General features: G+C 46.6%; 1 protein-coding gene across 1 annotated transcript in view; it reads left to right on the top strand.

Annotated features, from left to right (window-relative positions):
• Positions 1-18458, top strand: part of trim55a (tripartite motif containing 55a) — a 121080-nt gene that overhangs the window by 72244 nt on the left and 30378 nt on the right. The window contains exons 6-8 of the mRNA XM_078540408.1: positions 9103-9125; positions 9240-9364; positions 17623-17834. Coding sequence (XP_078396534.1) covers positions 9103-9125; positions 9240-9364; positions 17623-17834 — 360 coding nt within the window. The remainder of the gene's footprint in view (positions 1-9102; positions 9126-9239; positions 9365-17622; positions 17835-18458) is intronic.

Genomic DNA, 18458 nt, shown 5'->3' with positions numbered 1-18458 from the left:
TGGCAGCATCTGTGGAGAGAGAAACAGAGCTAATGTTTCGAAACTGTATGACTCTTCTTCAGAATCGAAACATTGGGCAGAAATTTCCACCTGTCGGGGGGGTTGTGCGGGGGCGGGTGGGGGCGGGGCCAATTAAGGCCCATCCAGCGTGACGCGCACCCAGAAGCGCTGAGCGCTCCCTGTGCAGGCGGTGAGAGAGATTTCCTGAGTTGGGGCCTGCGCTCTTTCGCGCTTGTGCACGAAACAGCTCAGAAATTTCCCTGAAGCACAGAGGTGCCTTAGGGAGATTAGTTTAAGGATTAAAAGTTTAAATAAAGAAAAGAAAATATTTTAAGACATGTCACCTCATGTGACAGTGTCACATGAGCTGGGACATGTCAAGGAACATTAATGAAAAAATGTATTTAATTTATAAACCCTACATGAAACCTGATCCCGCCCATGGATGAGGTTCCATGAAAAATGCAAAGGCTGCCAGGGCTCTTCGCCTACCCGTCAACCTTAAGGTTGGACGAGTAGCTCAGCTAATAACTTTAATTGATATATAAATGGCCTTAATAGGCCTTTGACAGTTCAATGGGTGTGCGCGCCTGCCGAACTAAAAGTCTGAATGACGCGCCGTGATGTTGGGAAGCACGCCCGACATCACCGCGCGTCATTTTACCCGTCGGCGAGTGGACCCCGCCCCCGCTCGCCGACCCAAAAATTCTTCCCATTAACTCTGTTTCTCTCTCCACAGATGCTGCCAGACCTGCTGAGTTTTTCCAGCGTTCTCTGTTTTTATTCAGATTTCCAGCATCCGCAGTATTCTGCTTTTATTTTAATTTATTATAGTACTAGAATTTCAATGTGTTTTAACAATTGAACCTGAAAAAAGGGAAATCTTGGTAATAACTTTATAATATCAAAAGCCTTGTGACTGTGTCAATATTATCTATGTAGTTTTGTAAGAGACTCAACAATCATTTTAACTGCAGAGTCAATTAACTCTGTTCACATTCTAGGACTTCAACTAACACAGTTGCCAAGACCAAGGTCAACAAAGGTCTCTGTCAGTTATTTCACAAAAGTGACCAATTATATTCTACCAAAAATAAAATTTACCCCAAACACCTTCTATGTCATTTCCTCACTAAAGCTACTATATACTCTGAAAGTAATATTGTGGCCATAAAATTCAATAAAGCCTATAAATGGGTGTGGAGATCAATTAAGATGAGCCAATTGATTCTGATGCAGGCAGATCACAAGCTTCATAATAATGAGCAAAATACTGTGGATGCTGGAGATCTGAAATAAAAACAAAAAATTATGGAAAAGCTCAGCAGGTCTGGCAGCATCTATGGAGAGGGAAACAGAGTTAGCTTTTTGAGTTCAATATGACTCTTCTTCAGAACTGCCTTCACCAGCTTCGTGCTGCCTGCTCATTTACTTGATTCCAGTGCGCAGCTCAATTTGAAACATGGGGCAGCATTTTCCCCCCATCGGAGGGTGTGTGCAGGAGCGGGCACAGGCGCAGGTGGGTGAGTTCCCGATCGGCGCCCTTGATTGGGTGCGCACCGCCATTTTACGTGGGCGGGCCAATGAAGGCCCGCCCAGCGTGCCGTCCGCCAGGAAGCGCTCCCTGTGCGGTCGGAAGGGGGAGTGATTCCCTGAGCCGGGAGTGCGCTCTTTCACACATGCGTGCAAAGGGCACACAGATCTCCCTGAAGCAAGGTGCCACCTCAGGGAGACCACTGGAAGTTTTAAAAATTTGTGGAAGTGTGGAAAAAAAATTCCTGACATGTCCCCTCATGTGTCACTGTCACATGAGCTGGGGACATGTCGATTTCTTTTATTTCAACATTTCATAAACCTTTTAAAGCCCTCATGACACCTCACCCCACCTGTGGATGAGGTTTCATCTTTTTCCTAAAGGCCGCCTCGCCTGCCCACCATCCTTAAGGTTGGACGGGCAGGTCCTTTAATTAGCTCAATTATTTTTTTAAAGGCCTTAAGTGGCTGTTGACAGTTCAGCGGTTGCGCAGCCGAGTCGGCTGTGCACCTGCCGACCTGAAAATGTAAATGACGCGGGACAACATCGGGACACCCGCCCGATATCACCCCACATCATTGTGTATGTCGGCGAATGGGCCCCGCCCCCTGCTCACTGACTGGAAGATGCAGCCCATGATGTTGAGTGACTGCATCCCTGAACAGGGGGTGCAAAATTGTGAGAGGCTAGCCCAAGTTAAAGCTGTCCTGTACCACTTGAAGCCAGCCTGCACTTTTTAAAGGAGAGGTGCATGTTGACTGGAGCAAATGCTGAAAACCATTCTAGTAGTGATTTTCCCATGAGAAAGAGATAAGAACGGCACAACATTGAAGAGAGTGGGCTCCAAGGTTCTCCAAAGCAGCAGTGGAGACGTCAGTGCAGGATACGAGGCGAGAGGTCCTCTATCCACAGGAATGCAGGTGGTCCTCCATACAGATACTGAGCTAGGCAGCCGTGCAGGTCAATACCAGCACTGTAGCCCCAAGAACCTGGTTGAGCTGCTGCAAAAGATTCAGTGACCGCACACAAATGGTCAAGGTCAGAGAATGTATCTTCCAATGCTATATCCCACCAACTGCACCACCACCCTCACACACTGCACAATGCACCACACACCCATCACTCGCCTACTAACATTTCTATCAATCATGACCCATACCTCACATTCATAGCTCCACCTCACCCTCATACACTTATTACTACAAACCTCACACCCACCTCTCACAGCTTGTGCACAGTACCAGCTATTCAATCATGACATGCACCTCAGCCAAACACAGTGCACCACACTCACTGACCTTCCCTCTCTCTTGCAGGACAAAGTGGCACATAACCCACACAACCACAGCTGCATGTCTTCACCACAATGTTGGAGACAGTGCTCACCATCACTGGAACCGTCATTGCTGAGGTTTTTGTCAGTGGCACGGCCAAAACCATTGAAGGTGATGATATCCTCACACCTAATCCTGCTCCTCACATCTCACTGACCCCTCGCTCTAAAATCTCTTTTGCTTCACAGACTGCAACTGGTCAAAGCACGTTTCTCCCCCTCCCCTTATTGCATATACCCAATGACTGTGACCTGATCAGGCAGTGGTACAGGAGTAAAATGAAGACAAGGAAGATATTGATGATGAAGAAGCACCGTCATTTACTCTTACACTTGCAGCCACCAGCTTGGATACTAACACTGCAGATACTTTAGAGCTTAACTTAGATCTGCACGTAGTAAGACACTGGATGAGAGGCCTGCAGCCAGGAACAGGGGGAAAGGGTAGTGCAGGTGCCAACTCCATGGAGGGTGAGGTTGCAGACAAATTCTGCTGCAGAGGACTCAGATGAGGACTTCAGTGGACTGGTGAACAGAAAAAGCCTGATGGGTATGCACATAGAAATGTTTGGTGCATTGACAGGTCCGCCAGAAGGGCTGCAGGCATTGTCAAGAACCACGGAGGAGTCCAGCACTAACCTAGCACATGGCAGTGTCCATCCTTTCCAGTATGGAATTGGTGACCAACATCATTACCATACTTGTCGACCCAACCATGATGAGTGACTGATGGCCAATGTCTCAGTTTGTACTGCAACACAAGAAGCCACACAAAGTCTGAGTGCCACAGTGGAAGCTCACACAGCTCCTGCATTGTTGCGGTACCAGCAATGGCCATTGCTCCTGGTGGTGCTGCTGGGTCTGAAAAGCTGCCAGCCCTCCAAGTTGGCAGCTCTTTGTGAGTGGGACATCATACCTTAAAGGGATGCCAGGCAGTTAATTTTCAGCTGCACATAAAATCAGGTCGGGGCTCCCATAACTGGCTGAGGCAGGGTTGCCCTCGACTTTCTGGTTTGTCGACAAGGCCACCACTGCCCCATAAGATCCAGGCCCTCCAGTGCCCTTGCTGTTGCTGGTCAGACCTACAGCTCAGGCTGCTGTCTCTCTTACCGAGCTGGAGCAGCCTAAAGCTAGGCCCTCAAGGCCCAGAGCTATGTGGGATCATCCTGCAAGGCCACCTTGGACTCCCCCATTAAACGTCAGCAGTTTTCCACCAGCCATCCTGCTGTAAATGAGGTATCACTGTGTAGGAGCACAGGGATAGGCAAAGGCACATGAAAAATAGGGACTATCGGAATTCACAAGGGTAATTTAGCTAACTTTCGTATGGCATATTGCATGATTTGATTGTTCAAGTTGGTTTGGAACGTTTGCTCTGAGCTGGATTTCATTTCAGCATTGTGGTCAAGAGGACACTGTGATGGTCAATAACTGGGGACGATAAGGCATGACACTGTTGGTGAATTGGGAATTGGGATTACGTTCACTGTAGTCGGATGAAGCGATCATGGACTCACGACTGGAAAGGAGCCTTGTTGGTTGCCTCCTCTCTCTCTCCTCCTCCTCCTTTTTCCTCCTTCTCTTCCTCAGCTGCTTGAAATGTACCTGGTGCCTTCACAATGCCAAGGTTGTGAAGGATGCAGCAGACCATGATACATACTCTGGAGAGTACTGCAATTCTCCTCCACAGCAGTTGAGACAGCAGAAGGTTTCCTTAAGCACCCCAATGTTCTGTCCTCATTATATACATACTGCCCACTTGTACAAGGATTGCACACCACAGTCATGAGCCAGGTGGGTTAGTGGTTGGTCTTTTGATGCTCAGTAGCCACCCTCTGGTTTCTTGTGGTGGTTCAAACGCTGATGGTGCAGTGGACCGCCACAGAATAAAGGCACCATGACTGCTGCCAGGGTACTAGGCATTGACCTGCATGATACACTGAGCATGGTCACACACCAGCTGCACATCATGGGAGTTGAACCCTTTGTGGCTGTGATACATCTCTAAATTTCCATGCCTGTAAAGCAAAGTGTATGCAGTCAATGGCACTTCACATCATGGGAAAGGTTGCAGTCCTCACAAAGCCATGTGCTCACGTCTCCTGCTTCTCGCTGGAAAGAGAGAATGCAACATGTTCCCATCTCTTTGCATACAGAGACCTCCCTCATACAGCAGTGGACGACAAACTGCAAGCTGTTGGAGATTTCTCCTGCTCCAACCTGGGAAGAGCCTGATGTAAAGAACTTGAAGGTCATGATCGTTTTCACAGCCACTGACAATATTGCCCTCATCCTGCTCTGAGGCGGCAGCTCAGCCTATAACAGGCAGCAGATTTCAGTGACAATCTCCTTAGTGAAATGGAGATGGCTACACTGTCTCTTACTCAGGGTGTGATAGGAAAAATACCTCTTGAAGAGCCTGGGTAGATACGGCCGCCTGCTAACGGCCCTTCTCCCCCCCTCCTCCTCCTCCCTCTTCCAGCAACTTATCCTCCTCTATGTTGCCTTTGGTCATCCTCCCTGTCATGCTGCAGGCCAAGGGGGATGGAAACAATAGCACCCATGGCTAGAAACAAGGGGAATGCGCTGAACCCTTGAAATGAGAGCCAAAGCCTTCACCAAGTGCCATACCATCCCCCGTAGACTTCAGCAACTTTAAGTCGCAGTAAAAACCTCGCCGCAATTCTACTAACTCAGCAACAGCCAGTAGAAATCAATCACCAACTAAAATATTTGATGATCCATTTAGATAATACTAGCAGATGGGTCCTTCCTGCTGCTGAACACATGTTGAGCTGCACGAGATTAAAGGAATGTGTAGCTAGAGTTAATATTGTGATTAAATTAAGAGAAGAAAAATGTGAAAATGAAAAGCAAAAGAAAGGAATGCCAGCAGAGGAAGGAGGGAGAAATAACAGTGAAGCAGGAAATGGAAAGCAAGTAAAGAATGGTAGAGAGAGAGGGCTGGATTTTCTTGTGGCACCAAATGGGGGTCCCGTGCCCATACTTGCCAGCATAAACACCACCTCAGCAATCTTCCGGGAGGAGATCTCACAATAGGCTACCTCTGAGTTTGCCGGGTGGTCTCTTCAAGCTGTTGGCCCAATCAGGGCTGGCAAGGATAGAGCGTACCATATTTCTACAATCTCTGCTCCATCTCCCTGTTGTGTTAAGGACCCAGAGGCCTTGCCACTGCTGCCCCCATAACCTGTTGCAGTCATTGTGTGTTCAGGTCACCAAATCCTCTGCCCCCTCCCAGCGATGATGCAGGAACACTCCCTGCCAAATCCTCTTCCCCCCCCACAAGGATACAGGAACATTCCCTGTCAAATCCTCTGCATGCCCCCCACCCCCACAGCGAGGATGTAGTAACACTCCCTGTCAAATCCAGGAACTCACCACAACAGCTCCAAACACATTCCATAGGACTTCCAGAGACTTTGCAATAGCAGAAGTTATTCTTACTTACCTTACCTATAAATTGGGTCCCAGGCCCTTTAAATAACATTAGTGCTGGGTCTCTCTTGCAGTTGAATGGATTTTCTTTAATGAATGACAAGCAAATGTGTTGCATGGACCTGGTTGTTTCAAATTCGCAAATAGAGCATCAAATCAGTCAATAGGGCTGAGTGATATTATGATGGCGCTAGCTCTGAGTCTTCTGGTCGGGATGCCCATGCAAGCACCTTCCCAACATGGGGTGCCACATTGGCCACAGTCTAAAGTATTCCTGCAGGACCTCATCCCAGTGTTTAGAGACCGTACTCTAGTCTCCATATTCTGGGGATGCCTGAAATGGGCTGAAACCTTTCAGGGGTGGGAATCCCACCAATAAACCAAAGGCTCACTCCATACCCTATGGTAATGTACAACAAAGAAATACATAGGCTGGAATTTTCTGGCCCCATTAGCATCAAGCATCATGATGGGCTGACGGGGGACAATATGGCAAGAAGGCCAAAAATCGGTTTCACGCCATCGTGAAATCAGTTTGCGATCATCGGCTCCACCCGTCAATGTTGGGCCGTGTTTCCCACCGCCGCATGTCGGGAACCTCATTTTAATACATTTGCATCTAAGTATAAGCTCCTTTCGCCAGAATCATCACCCACACTGGATCATCTGGGCACATTGGCGTGATTGCACGCTGACGTGTTTCACAATCGGATGTATGCGGCATGCACCTGGCGAGCTGCACTTTGCTCGGAACTTTGAGGTTTGTTTGCCGACCTTGCTTCGGGCAGCACTCACAGTCATCAGCGCCAGGCTTCACAGACAGAACCGCGTCACTTTTAAGGGGGATTCAGGGGCAGGTCTCTACCTACCAGATCAGCTGTAAGGCGGGGGTGGCTTTTCAATGGCTGCAGGGCTAGGGCTTGCTTGGGGAAGGGGGAGAAGTGGTCTCAGGCAAGGGTAGAGGCTGTAGGGTAAGGCTGTACTGGGGAAGGGGTGTATCCCAGGGTGTGTATGTGTCGAGGCACATGTTGATCAGTGCAAGTGGCCTCAAGATGGTGAGGGCTGAGAAGGCAGTCTCCAGAGGAGATGAGGCCAGGTGGAGATGTGAGGGTGTGTGTGAGAGAGTGAGTGGTGATGTCCCTTGAGCTGGCAGTGAGTGAGATGCCAGTGAATATGTGATAGCCTTGTGAGTGTGTGAGTTTAGAGTGATGAGATGTTTGCCTTACCCTGGCAGCACAGATGAGATCATTCACCTGTTTTCTGCACTGGATGGTCTACCTCTTGTGTGCAGCGTTGACATTGACCACCACTGCCACTGCCTCCCAAGCCGGAGTGGTCAGGTGAAGGGCCTCCTGTAGTTGGAGCAGGGGTACAGAACATCGCAGCGGGGCTCCACGATGTCCAGAAGGTGTCCCAGGGATGCATCACTGAATTGGAGGCTGCACTCTTCTTGGCTTTAGGGCCATGTATTCACTGGAGCAGTCCTGGGCTGTAAGCATTGAGAAGTGTGCAAGCAGCTTCAGATAAATATAGCACCCTGTGTGAGGAAGAGGCGAGGTAATGGCATGGTGGGCAAATTGGAAACCACTTGCCAGCGAGAGTATTTTCTGTGGCTGCATAATTAATGAGGTGGGAATGGGACGATACTGTGCGGGGACCCGCCACTGCGGCCGGCGGGTAAAGTGACTTTTGTCCTGCTCCTACTGCACCTTGAGCAAACCTGGGACAATTCTGCTCATAATCTTAACACGAAGAGTGTTTCCTCTTGCCTGCTGATTTTACTTTTCTCTTTATCCTTAGATTGTGGGCGATGCTGGTAAACTCACATTTGTTGCCTGTCCCTCATTGCCTAACAAAAAATGTTGGGCCCCCAGTGCTGACTGTGGCACTGTGATGATGCTTTGTAGGGAGTGCCAAGATTTTGACTCAGTGGCAGGTGAAGGGAATGTAGTATGTATCCAAGTTAGGGTGGTGTGTAGAGAACTTAAAGGTGCTGGTGTTGCCATGGTGCAACTGCTTTTGTCCTTATAGGTAGCTGAGAATGCAAAGGGCAGTGAGGTGCTGGTTGAAAACTTTTCTAACGGATGGTGACTTTTTGGCCAATCATATTTGATGCTTTGCTCCAAAAATATTGTATAGGAATATAAACGATCTTTTCTTCAGTTCTGTTCTCCTCTATCTTGTTTGCCATATTCTTCTCTGTTAAGTTGTCATTGCTCAAGGTGATGCATCACGATGCTCCAGCCATTGTGGTGTGAGGCTAGGTTGATGTTGATGTTGAGGGCTGTAGAGGCTGGGTCGTTAAGTATATTCAAGGCTGAGTTAGACAGATTTTTAATCAGTAAGGGAATCAAGGGTTATGGGGAAAAGGCAGGAAAGTGGAGTTGAGGATCATCAGATCAGCCATGATCTCACCGAATGGTGGAGCAACTCGATGGACCAAATGGCCTACTTCTGCTCCCACGTCTTATGGTCTTATGAACCTGCTACCTGTCAAGTTTGTATGCTTTACAAACAGGCAGTTTCAGGTTTGAAATGATGCTGTGGGATACAGGATACTAGAAGCTTAAGGTTGGATTCAGTTAAATTCCTCTTCCATTATTTTAGCAGAGGTTTAGTGCCACCAGTAAAACAGCAGAGAAGGAACTTCTGATAAACGTTAATTGATCACCCTCTCATATTTCACAGCGTCGTTGCAAGTCTATCCTTCTTGATGAGTTAAATGTTTGTTTTGAAGGGGTATTTTGAATATTTAACAAAAATATATTTTCTTTTACAGAATGCAAAACCTCTTATTAAAAAGTAAGTACCCAGCTGCACAGGGCTGATATTTAACAATTTTCTTATAAAATTTGGATTGTTATGTTTAAACCTACTTTCAATGCAGATATACAATTATTATATGACTTTTCTTAGGATTTCTGAAGCATCGAAAATATCGCACATGGAGAAAATAGAACACGGCTTTGAGAATATGGATCACTTTTCAACGGAATTTAAGAAGGAAGAAAGGCTTCTCAGGATGATTGACTTCCAGAAATGTGAGGACATGCTCCATAACAAAGTTAGATCATTTACTTCTCATGGTAAACAATAGGCAGCCTAAGTGTATTTTGTGCTCATTAAGATTTTGGTGCCAGAAAATGATCAGAAAACTAGTTAGTCAATACTCATTTTGTTACAACCAGAATGGGGGGAGTGCACAGTTTGACTAGACCACTACTCCAGAGGTCACACCATAAGTTTAAAAGTTTGATTCACTCACCAAAATGGCCAATTATTTATCTTCGCTACTGCGACAAATAATAAAAGAGACTTTAACCAGGCTTCTTTCAATAAGCAACAAATATATTAGTTTATCATAAAACCAGTATTGTCAAACAGGAAGGCAAAGCATATTACATACAGTATGAAAAATGAAAGTATAGCAATTGCGCTTTCAAGATACACTAAGTCACACATGCATGCACGCACAAGCACACATACACACTCTCACCAAAATAAGAGGAATTCTGCCAAAGATTAAAAGTCGATGGTTATAGGGAAAAGGAAAGATGATGGAGTCCTTGAAATGGCATCTGGGTTATGCCTTTGGTCTCTCTGCACTGATCTGCAAAACATTCAGTGATTCTTGCATTGCTTTTCAGGCAGACTCGAGGAACACTTGCTGGTACTCAATTCCAGCAAGTAGAGCAACTTAGAAGCAGCTTATATTCTATTTTGGCTGCGGACTGGCTCTGGACTTCAAAAAGGCTGCTGTCTTCCTTCACAAGCAGTTGGTTCTTCTTAAAGCAAAACAAAACCAACTTTTAAACACAATTCCAGACCCCTTTTGTACACAGTCCACCAGGGTCAAGAGGTTTCCAGCTTCTTTACAACTGCTTAATTACCTTTTCTTGTAAATGGATGTCTCTTCCAAGAAAAGCAATCAGAGTTCTTGCTTTGACCCTTTAAGGAATAGATTTGCACTAAGTGCGGTAGCGGTGGGAAAAGAGTGTTTTTCATAATCCCACCTCATTAATTATGCATTCTAGGGCAACGCACCATTTCGATGGTGGACAGGCTCTCATTTGCCCGCCACTCCATCACCTCACCGCTTCATCACGCCAGGCGCCAAATTTAAAATGCAGCCACATGCAGAGCTCTCAGTGCTTCCAGCCCAGGACTGCAGCACAGAAGACATGGCCCTGAAAGGCAAGAAGACTGCAGCCCTGCTATTCAGTGATACCTCCCTCGAGCACCTTTTGGACACAGTGGAGGCTCGCCGTGATGCCCTGCAGCCTCCGCTCTGTCCGGCCTCACACTTACTGGACACATCAGTGATGCCTGCACCTCAACAGTGCTTGCCATTGCTGCCAGAATGTTGTGGGCAGGAGTCACAGAGTTCCGTCATTCTCTCTGCTCTCAACATCTTTGAGGTGGGGTGGGCCCCATGTAGTCAACATCTGTGACCAGTGCTACTGTGTTCCTGAAGGGATCAGGTGCTGAAGGCTGACAAAGTATCAGGGTGCATTTAAAGTTTCATGGCTGTGTCTGATCACAAAGTGCAAGCGAGCTGCCCTCAGACAAAGAGGAGTCAGACATTTACAGAGGCTATGTGAAGATCTGTGGAGTGTCCTCACTACATGTCGTCATCATCCTCCTGGAATCAGGTGACTATTAGGGCCTCTGCCACGTCTCCATGACGGGAGCATTCTCACAAAGGATATGGGTGCTGCCGTAAACCAGACTGGAGTCAAAAGTTTACAGATGCAATGTGAGGATCTATGGTGTCTCCTCACTGCATGTCACCATCATTCTCTACAAATCTAACAGCTATGAGGCCTCCGAAATGCCTGCCTAATCTGGTCAGTGCAAGGGCCTCATCCCCGTCATTGTCACCTTCGAGGACCTCCTCACCCTCATCCAAGTTAACGTCCTCCTAATCGGAGGAGACATCCAGCTTCTTCATCTCCTCCTTAGCCAGCTCCCTTCCCCGTTGCAGCGCCAGGTTGTAAAGGGCACAGCAAGGAATGACGATGCGTGACACTCTCTGCGGGCAGTATTGCAGGGCTCCGCCAGACTGGTCCAGGCACCGGAATCTCATTTCCAGCATCCTGATGGTTTGCTCCACCAAGTTGCGAGTTACAGCATGAGCCTCATTATAGCGTCGCTCTGCTGCAGTCTGAGGCCGCTGCACACGTGTCATCAGCCACAGCCTCTGTGGGCAGCCCTTGTCACCAAGGAACCAATCCTGCAGCCTCTGTGGACACTGGAAGATGTCAGGGATCTGAGACCAGCTAAGGATGTAGGAGTCATGGACACTCCCTGGGAACCATGCGCACACCTATAGGATGCGTTTGTGGTGGTTGCACACCAGCTGAACATTCAGCGAGTGGAAGCTCTTGTGGTTGACATAGTTGACCATGTGTTGTGACAGAGATCTAAGTGCCACATGAGTGCAGTCGATGGTACCCTGCACCTGAGATCTGGGCAAATCCCTGCGGTCTTGCATCCTGGCTTTCCTGATTCCAGGTGAAATGCACAAAGATGGCATCGTGACCTCTTGGATGCATTTGTGGGTTGAGCCTTGTAATATTCCACAGAGGTCACCTGTGGAGCCCTGAAAGGAGCCACTGGCATAGAAATTGAGCGCCATGGTCACTTTCACGGCCACTGGCAGTGGATGCCCTCCATGTCTGGTTGGCACCAAACCCTGCAGCAGCTGGCAGATGTGACTGACCAGTTCCCTAGACATACGCATCTTTGGCTACACTTGGTTCTTGGTTATCTGCAGGAATGAAAGGCGGCATCTATAGACCCTGGGTCTAGCTTTGTGCCAACCAGTAATGGCTCGCTGTGGCTCTTCAGTGGCGTGTGTGGGTGCACCAGCCACCCCTTCTTCCTGATGGTGCTGCTCCTCCCTCTGCCCAGCCAGGCACCTCCATTGCTCTCTTCGCCCTCATCTCTGCTCTCTGTAAGCCATGAGGCATACAACTAAGTCACCAGGCTCCATGCTCCTGATGTACTTCTCCTGCAGGATGAAAGAGGGAGATGTGTAGGTTAGCATGGGTGTGCTAAGAACCTCTCTTGGTTAAGTCTGAAGGCACCTTAAACATGCCAGAGAGTGCTGACCACCACTTAGATGGCCAGAGTTTAGTGTGCTGCATGGCTGCCTGAAACCCCACCTACCTCCACCCCACCCCACCTGACTGATTGGCAGCAGCTTCACCCACTGGACTGCATGCTGTGCTCTCTGCTCATGCACAGGCATTCTCCTAACCTGCACTGCAGTGATGTCACTGTTAGCTTGAACCATAGGGGAGACTGTTCCAAAACAGGAGATGACATTGCAAGGGGCTGTGAGTGCCTCCACCAGTGACTGCTCCATGCCCAACTTTCGCAAGGAGATTGTACAATGTGCCCAGTCATCCAACAGTTCTGCAGTCCACCAAAACGCTCATTACTTTGCAGTCTGTGCCCAAAGGATAAAAATCTCTGGAGCATTTGGTGGCACTTTGATGCCTCTGCATTGCTCGAGTGGGCAGATAAGCTAGAGGCCCAACTCCAAGCATGTCAATGTGGCTGCACCTGAACTGTCTCAGCTGCAGAGGAATGGTCACTTTACGCAAGGTTTCCCGAATGTGTGGCAGCTTCCCTGCCCTCACCACCCTGCCCATGCTTGTGTGCTACCATCAGCCACAGTGCAGCCCTTGACCCCCCCAACTCACCTCAACTGCAGTGCAGCCCTTGCCCCCACCCCATCAAGTCATCTCAACCTTGAAGTCCAACAGGCGACCCTCGCGAGCACTGCGCAACGTTACTGTGCACTCACCTCTGAGTTCTCCTCGAAGTGCAGACCGCCAAGCGCAGGCCTTATATATGCTGTTGTGAAACACGTTGGTGTGCAATCATGCCGACATAGGTGGATAATCCAGCGTGGGGGGATGATTCTGGCGGGCTGGGCTTATAATGATATACAGATGTATTACAATGAAGTTCCCAATGTCTGACGGTGGGAATCGCAGCCCACCATTGACAGGCAGAGTGGACGATTGCAAATGGGTTTCATGACATCATGAAACTGATTTTTGGGCTTCTCGCCATATTTTCCGCTCATGCTGCTGAACACACCTGATGCCAGCAGGCACAGAAAACTCCAGCCAGTGTTTTTTAAAACACATTCTTCCAGCATGTTCTTATCCTTAAAGATGAACCATTTTCTTTGATTAAAATGTTCATCCCAGTTTCATTTAAAATTGGAACTGCTCTCAAGTAAAATTAGAAAATACTGCTCAATCAGATCACAGCTTGTATTGTATCTAATCCTTCAACTAAACACTGCGGGTACGTTTTCATCTTCACCGCATGGGTGGTAATCCAGCAGAGCAGATCCTCTGCCTGTTATAGAATTCCAATTCACCACCACCCACCAACCCCTTCCATTTCATTCCATTGAAAACAATGGAGTGATATCAGGCGGGTTCTGCAAAGAATGGGTGTTCTTTTTTTATTCATTCATGGGGTGTGGGCTTCGCTGGCTGGGCCAGCATTTATTGCCCATCCCTAATTGCCCTTGAGAAGGTGGTGGTGAGCAGCCTTCTTGAACTGCTGCAGTCCATGTGGTGTAGGTACACCCACAGTGCTGTTAGGGAGGGAGTTCCATGATTTTGACCCAGCGGCAGTGAAGGAACAGCGATATATTTCCAAGTCAGGATGGTGAGTGGTTTGGAGGGGAACTTCCAGGTAGTGGTGTTCCCATCTATCTGCTGCCTTTGTCCTTCTAGATGGTAGTAGTCGTGGGCTTGGAAGGTGCTGTCAAAGGAGCCTTGGTGAGTTTCTGCAGTACATCTTATAGATGGTACACACTGCTGCTACAGTGCTTCTGTGGTTGGAGGGAGTGAATGTTTGTGGATGGGGTGCCAATCAAGTAGGCTGCTTTGCCCTGGATAGTGTCAAGCTTCTTGGTGTTGTTGGAGCTTCACTCATCCAGGCAAGTGGGGAGTATCCATCACATTCCTGACTTGTGCCTTGTAGATGTTGGGCAGGCTTTGGGGAATCAGGTGGTGAGTTACTCACCGCAGGATTCCTAGTCTCTGACCTGCTCTTGTAGCCATAGTATTTATATGGCTAGTCCAGTTCAGCTTCTGGTCAATAGTAACCCCTGGGGTGTTGATAGTGAGGGATTCAGCAAATGTAATGTCATTGTTTGTCAAGGGGCGATGGTTAGATTCTCTCATGTTGGAGATGGTCATTGCCTGGCACTTTTGTGGTGCAAATGTTACTGGCCACTTGTGAGCCCAAGCCTGGATATTGTCCAGGTCTTGCTGCATTTGGACATGGATTGATTCAGTACCTGAGGAGTCACTAATGGTGCTGAACATTGTGCAATCATCAGTGAACTTCCCCACTTCTGATCTTATGATGGAAGGAAGGTCATTGATGAAGCAGCTGAAGATGGTTGGGCCCAGGACACTACCCTGAGAAACTCCTGCAGTGATGTCCTGGAGCTGAGATGATTGAGATCAAACAACCACAGTCACCTTCCTTTGTGCTTGGTATGACTCCAACCAGCAGAACATTTTCCACCTGATTCCCACTGACTACAGTTTTGCTCCACCAGATTACAGGCCAGGCAGTGAAAATAAAAATTTACCTGTTCTTTCAGGTGTTGATTGACTTGTATATTTTATGTAGAATTTAGGCAGAATTTTTCCCTCGCCGGGCCCGCCCACTACACCTGCCCACCACACCTGCCCAACAAGGGGAAAATCCTCCCCTATAACACATTCCCAGCGCAGGGTGAATGCACAGACCTGTTCCCCTAGTGGTGAGCCAAGCTTGGAGGGAAAGTGGGTTGGCAATAGTGCTACAACACTGCAACATTTTTCCTCCAACCTGCATACCCTTCATGGTCAATTCTCTGCACAGAGTAATTGAAGTGCAAAGTTTACAATTATGTGCATTTTCTCCTTTCTATGGAATGGCTCTTTTCATAGAGCTTTCTTTTTGGTTATAATGAATTTTGTAGAGGATGTCAGTGTTAGGGAAGAGAATATTTGCACTATTTCCAGGCAATGGTAACATTAAACATTTTCAAGTTTCATGCAGTACAGGTGAAAGTTCCTTTCACACTACTCAAACAAGACAACATAACTCCATTTGATTTTCTATTGCCCTGGACTTTGTAGACTTTCTAGGTCAGGTTGAAAATTTAGTACAAGTCAGTGCTGGGTAATTTTGTATTGCAGAGATGGAACTGCTAAAATCATTTCATGTTAGGCTCTTATAGTCATCAAGATCTTGTCAGGTAATGCAGAATTGCAGCCCAGGTCATAGGGCTGAAAGGATAATGGATGAAGAAAATTATGTTTCTCATATTGCATCTATAGAAGTTGATTATTATCTCAATTTTCCGGTTAGGTTAATAGATTTTTATTGAAACGATCAATTGTAATTTGCCTTAGAATATGCAATACAATATACAAATGAAGATCCAATAATTCCAAGAATAAAATTCTCATTTAAAATACACATTGCCACTTCACTAAGAAACTCCTCCTTGCGTAGCTTGTTTGGTTTGTTGATCTACACAGGGGCAGATGGGGACATTATAAGTCATTGATAAGAACATAAAAAATAGGAACAGGAGAAGGACATACACCCCTCAAGCCTAAGTTCATGGCTGACCTGATCTTGGCCTCAACTCTATTTTCATGCCTGTTCTCCAGAACCCCTGGCTCCAAAATAGTTGAAGAATCTGTCTATCTCAGCTTTGAATATATTCAATGACCCAGCTCCACTGCTCTCTGAGGTAAAGAATTCCAAAGATTCACGTCCCCCGATAGAAGAAATTCCTCCCCATCTCCCATTTTAAATGGTTGATCTCTTATTCTGAAATCAAGCCACCCGAGTTCTCGATTCCAACACAAAGGGAGTCATCCTCTCAGCATCTACTTGTCAAAACCCCTCAGAATCTTATATGTTTCAATAAGATAACCTTTCATTTTTCTAAACTCCAGAGTATAAGGTCAACCTGCTCCACTTTTCCCCCTAAGACGACCCCTTCATCGCAGGAATCAACCTAGTGAGCCTTCTCTAAGCTGCGTAAAATACAAGTAGATTCCTCCTTAGATAAGGGGACCAAAACTATATGCAGCACTCCAGATGTGGTCTCACCAACACCCTGTACAGTTGTAGCAAGATTTCCCTACTTTTATACTCCGTTCACCTTGCAACAAAGGTAGACATTCCATTTGACTTCCTAATTATTTGCTGCACCGGTATACTAAGTTCTTGTGTTTTATTTATGAGAACAACTGGATTCCTCTGGTTGACAAAGAAATTAAAATGTTGAGTAAATTATAAGGAGGGAACATGGAGCAGAATGAGTCAAGTTCAGAAATAGACCAATGTAAAGCACAAAAAAAACCAAGAAGTGCAAATCTAGGAAATAGAAATAAAAACAAAATTCTTCAAATGCACAGATGTCAATCACCACCTGAAAAATAATATTTGTTTAAAATTCTGGAGTAGCCTCCCACCAGAAATTTTAGCATTCTCTTTAAGATGTATCACTGGGCTGATGCAGGAACTACAAAACATTTAAGTACTGTGCAATGGGCTTCACATTTTCTTGCTTTCGGCAAGGTATAGGTCTCACTGAGCCTAAACAGATAGTGAACTGGGCTGAAGTCCCAGGGCATCCTGGGAACCCCCTCAGACATGACCCCACAATCCTCCATCGACTTAATGGGGAAAGACTAAGAAGCACCACCTTACACCGAAATGCATTTTGGGAGGGAAGATACGAGGGATGGAAACCTGGTAGATCTGTGTTCCTGCTCAGATTGCAGCCTGTTGCTGGCATCTCAGAGTTGCACAGGTTAACTGCCCTTACCAGGCCCTGGAACTTTGGGCCCAATGTCTTGTTGGGCAAAATTCCTCTGTTGTGATGTGGATAGCAAAATTATAAATCACTTGTAAAGATCATGTTCATGATTTTGCTGGGCATAGCACACAATGAAAATTATCCACCAATATCTCGGAATTGCTGATTGTTTACTCAGCTCCAAGCTGATTTTATATTATGCTGAGTGTTATGTTAGTGCCACCTGCTCCTGATGTCTGGATTTTGTGCAGCTGGCGGCAACACTATGACAGGATTTGCTGCGGCCACTGCCAGGGAGAGCCAGCAATTTTGCCAAGTTGTTGCTGCCAGCTGATTGATATTCATGCATCAGGAGGTGACAACGCTAGCACAGCACTAAAGTAGTATAAATCAGGTCTATGTGAGAACTTGTATTCTTTAAACCCATAGTTGAAGAGGAGGCAACTGAACTCGAAGAAGAAGAAGTGGAAGCAGAAAACACTGAAGACATTCACGCTGAAGTGGAACAACCTCAACAACAGGAGGATGCTGCTAGAGCTACATCACCATCCATAAATCCAACAGGTCCAATACCCCCAAGCACAGCTGCATTGGCATCAGAAGAGGGAACTGATCCATTGCCAACAGATACTGTTCAGCAGGTAATATTTATTCATTTATTGATGTTAACAACTCGTGACAAACATTAAAACTTTCCAGAAACTGTAGATTATTTTATTGGTATATTTTCTTAGGGACAGATGGATGCTTTCTTTAGCTAATAAATGTTTTAATGTTTTCAGTGAAATGAGTTTTCCTTTACATCAAGATTCCTCAGAAGAAAAAGGATAGACTATAAGCAAGGACAAAAAGCAGTCATCTAAGCCCTGTTGATCCCTAATTTTTATATTATTTCGGTAGGCGTTTCAGAGCTATGATAAACTCATAAAGATGGAAACCACTTGGCTGGTCTACCTTTCATTTTGTAAGTTTCCCCTTCCTATAGTGATTTACAAAGCTCAGTGATATTGCAACTTCAATAAAAACCTAACCAGTTGCTAAGTACAAGGGATAATGTTTCTAGGAAAAACCTTGCATATGCTTGGCATATATAGCCTAGAATTCTACTAATGGCACAATTAAAGTGTTTTTTGCTGTTGTACTGAAGCAGAGCCAGCCAGTGGAACATGTTTCTTAAGTTTCCTAACTGCATTTGAATAACTATTTGCAGTTGCAAATGCAGCTTTAGCCTTGCTCATGGAGCAAGCCCAATGTGGCAAAAGCTG

Source organism: Cetorhinus maximus, chromosome 4, assembly GCF_964194155.1.
Source record: "Cetorhinus maximus chromosome 4, sCetMax3.hap1.1, whole genome shotgun sequence".
Classification (NCBI taxonomy): Eukaryota; Metazoa; Chordata; class Chondrichthyes; order Lamniformes; family Cetorhinidae; genus Cetorhinus; species Cetorhinus maximus.
This window is presented reverse-complemented; position numbering and strand designations above follow the sequence as displayed.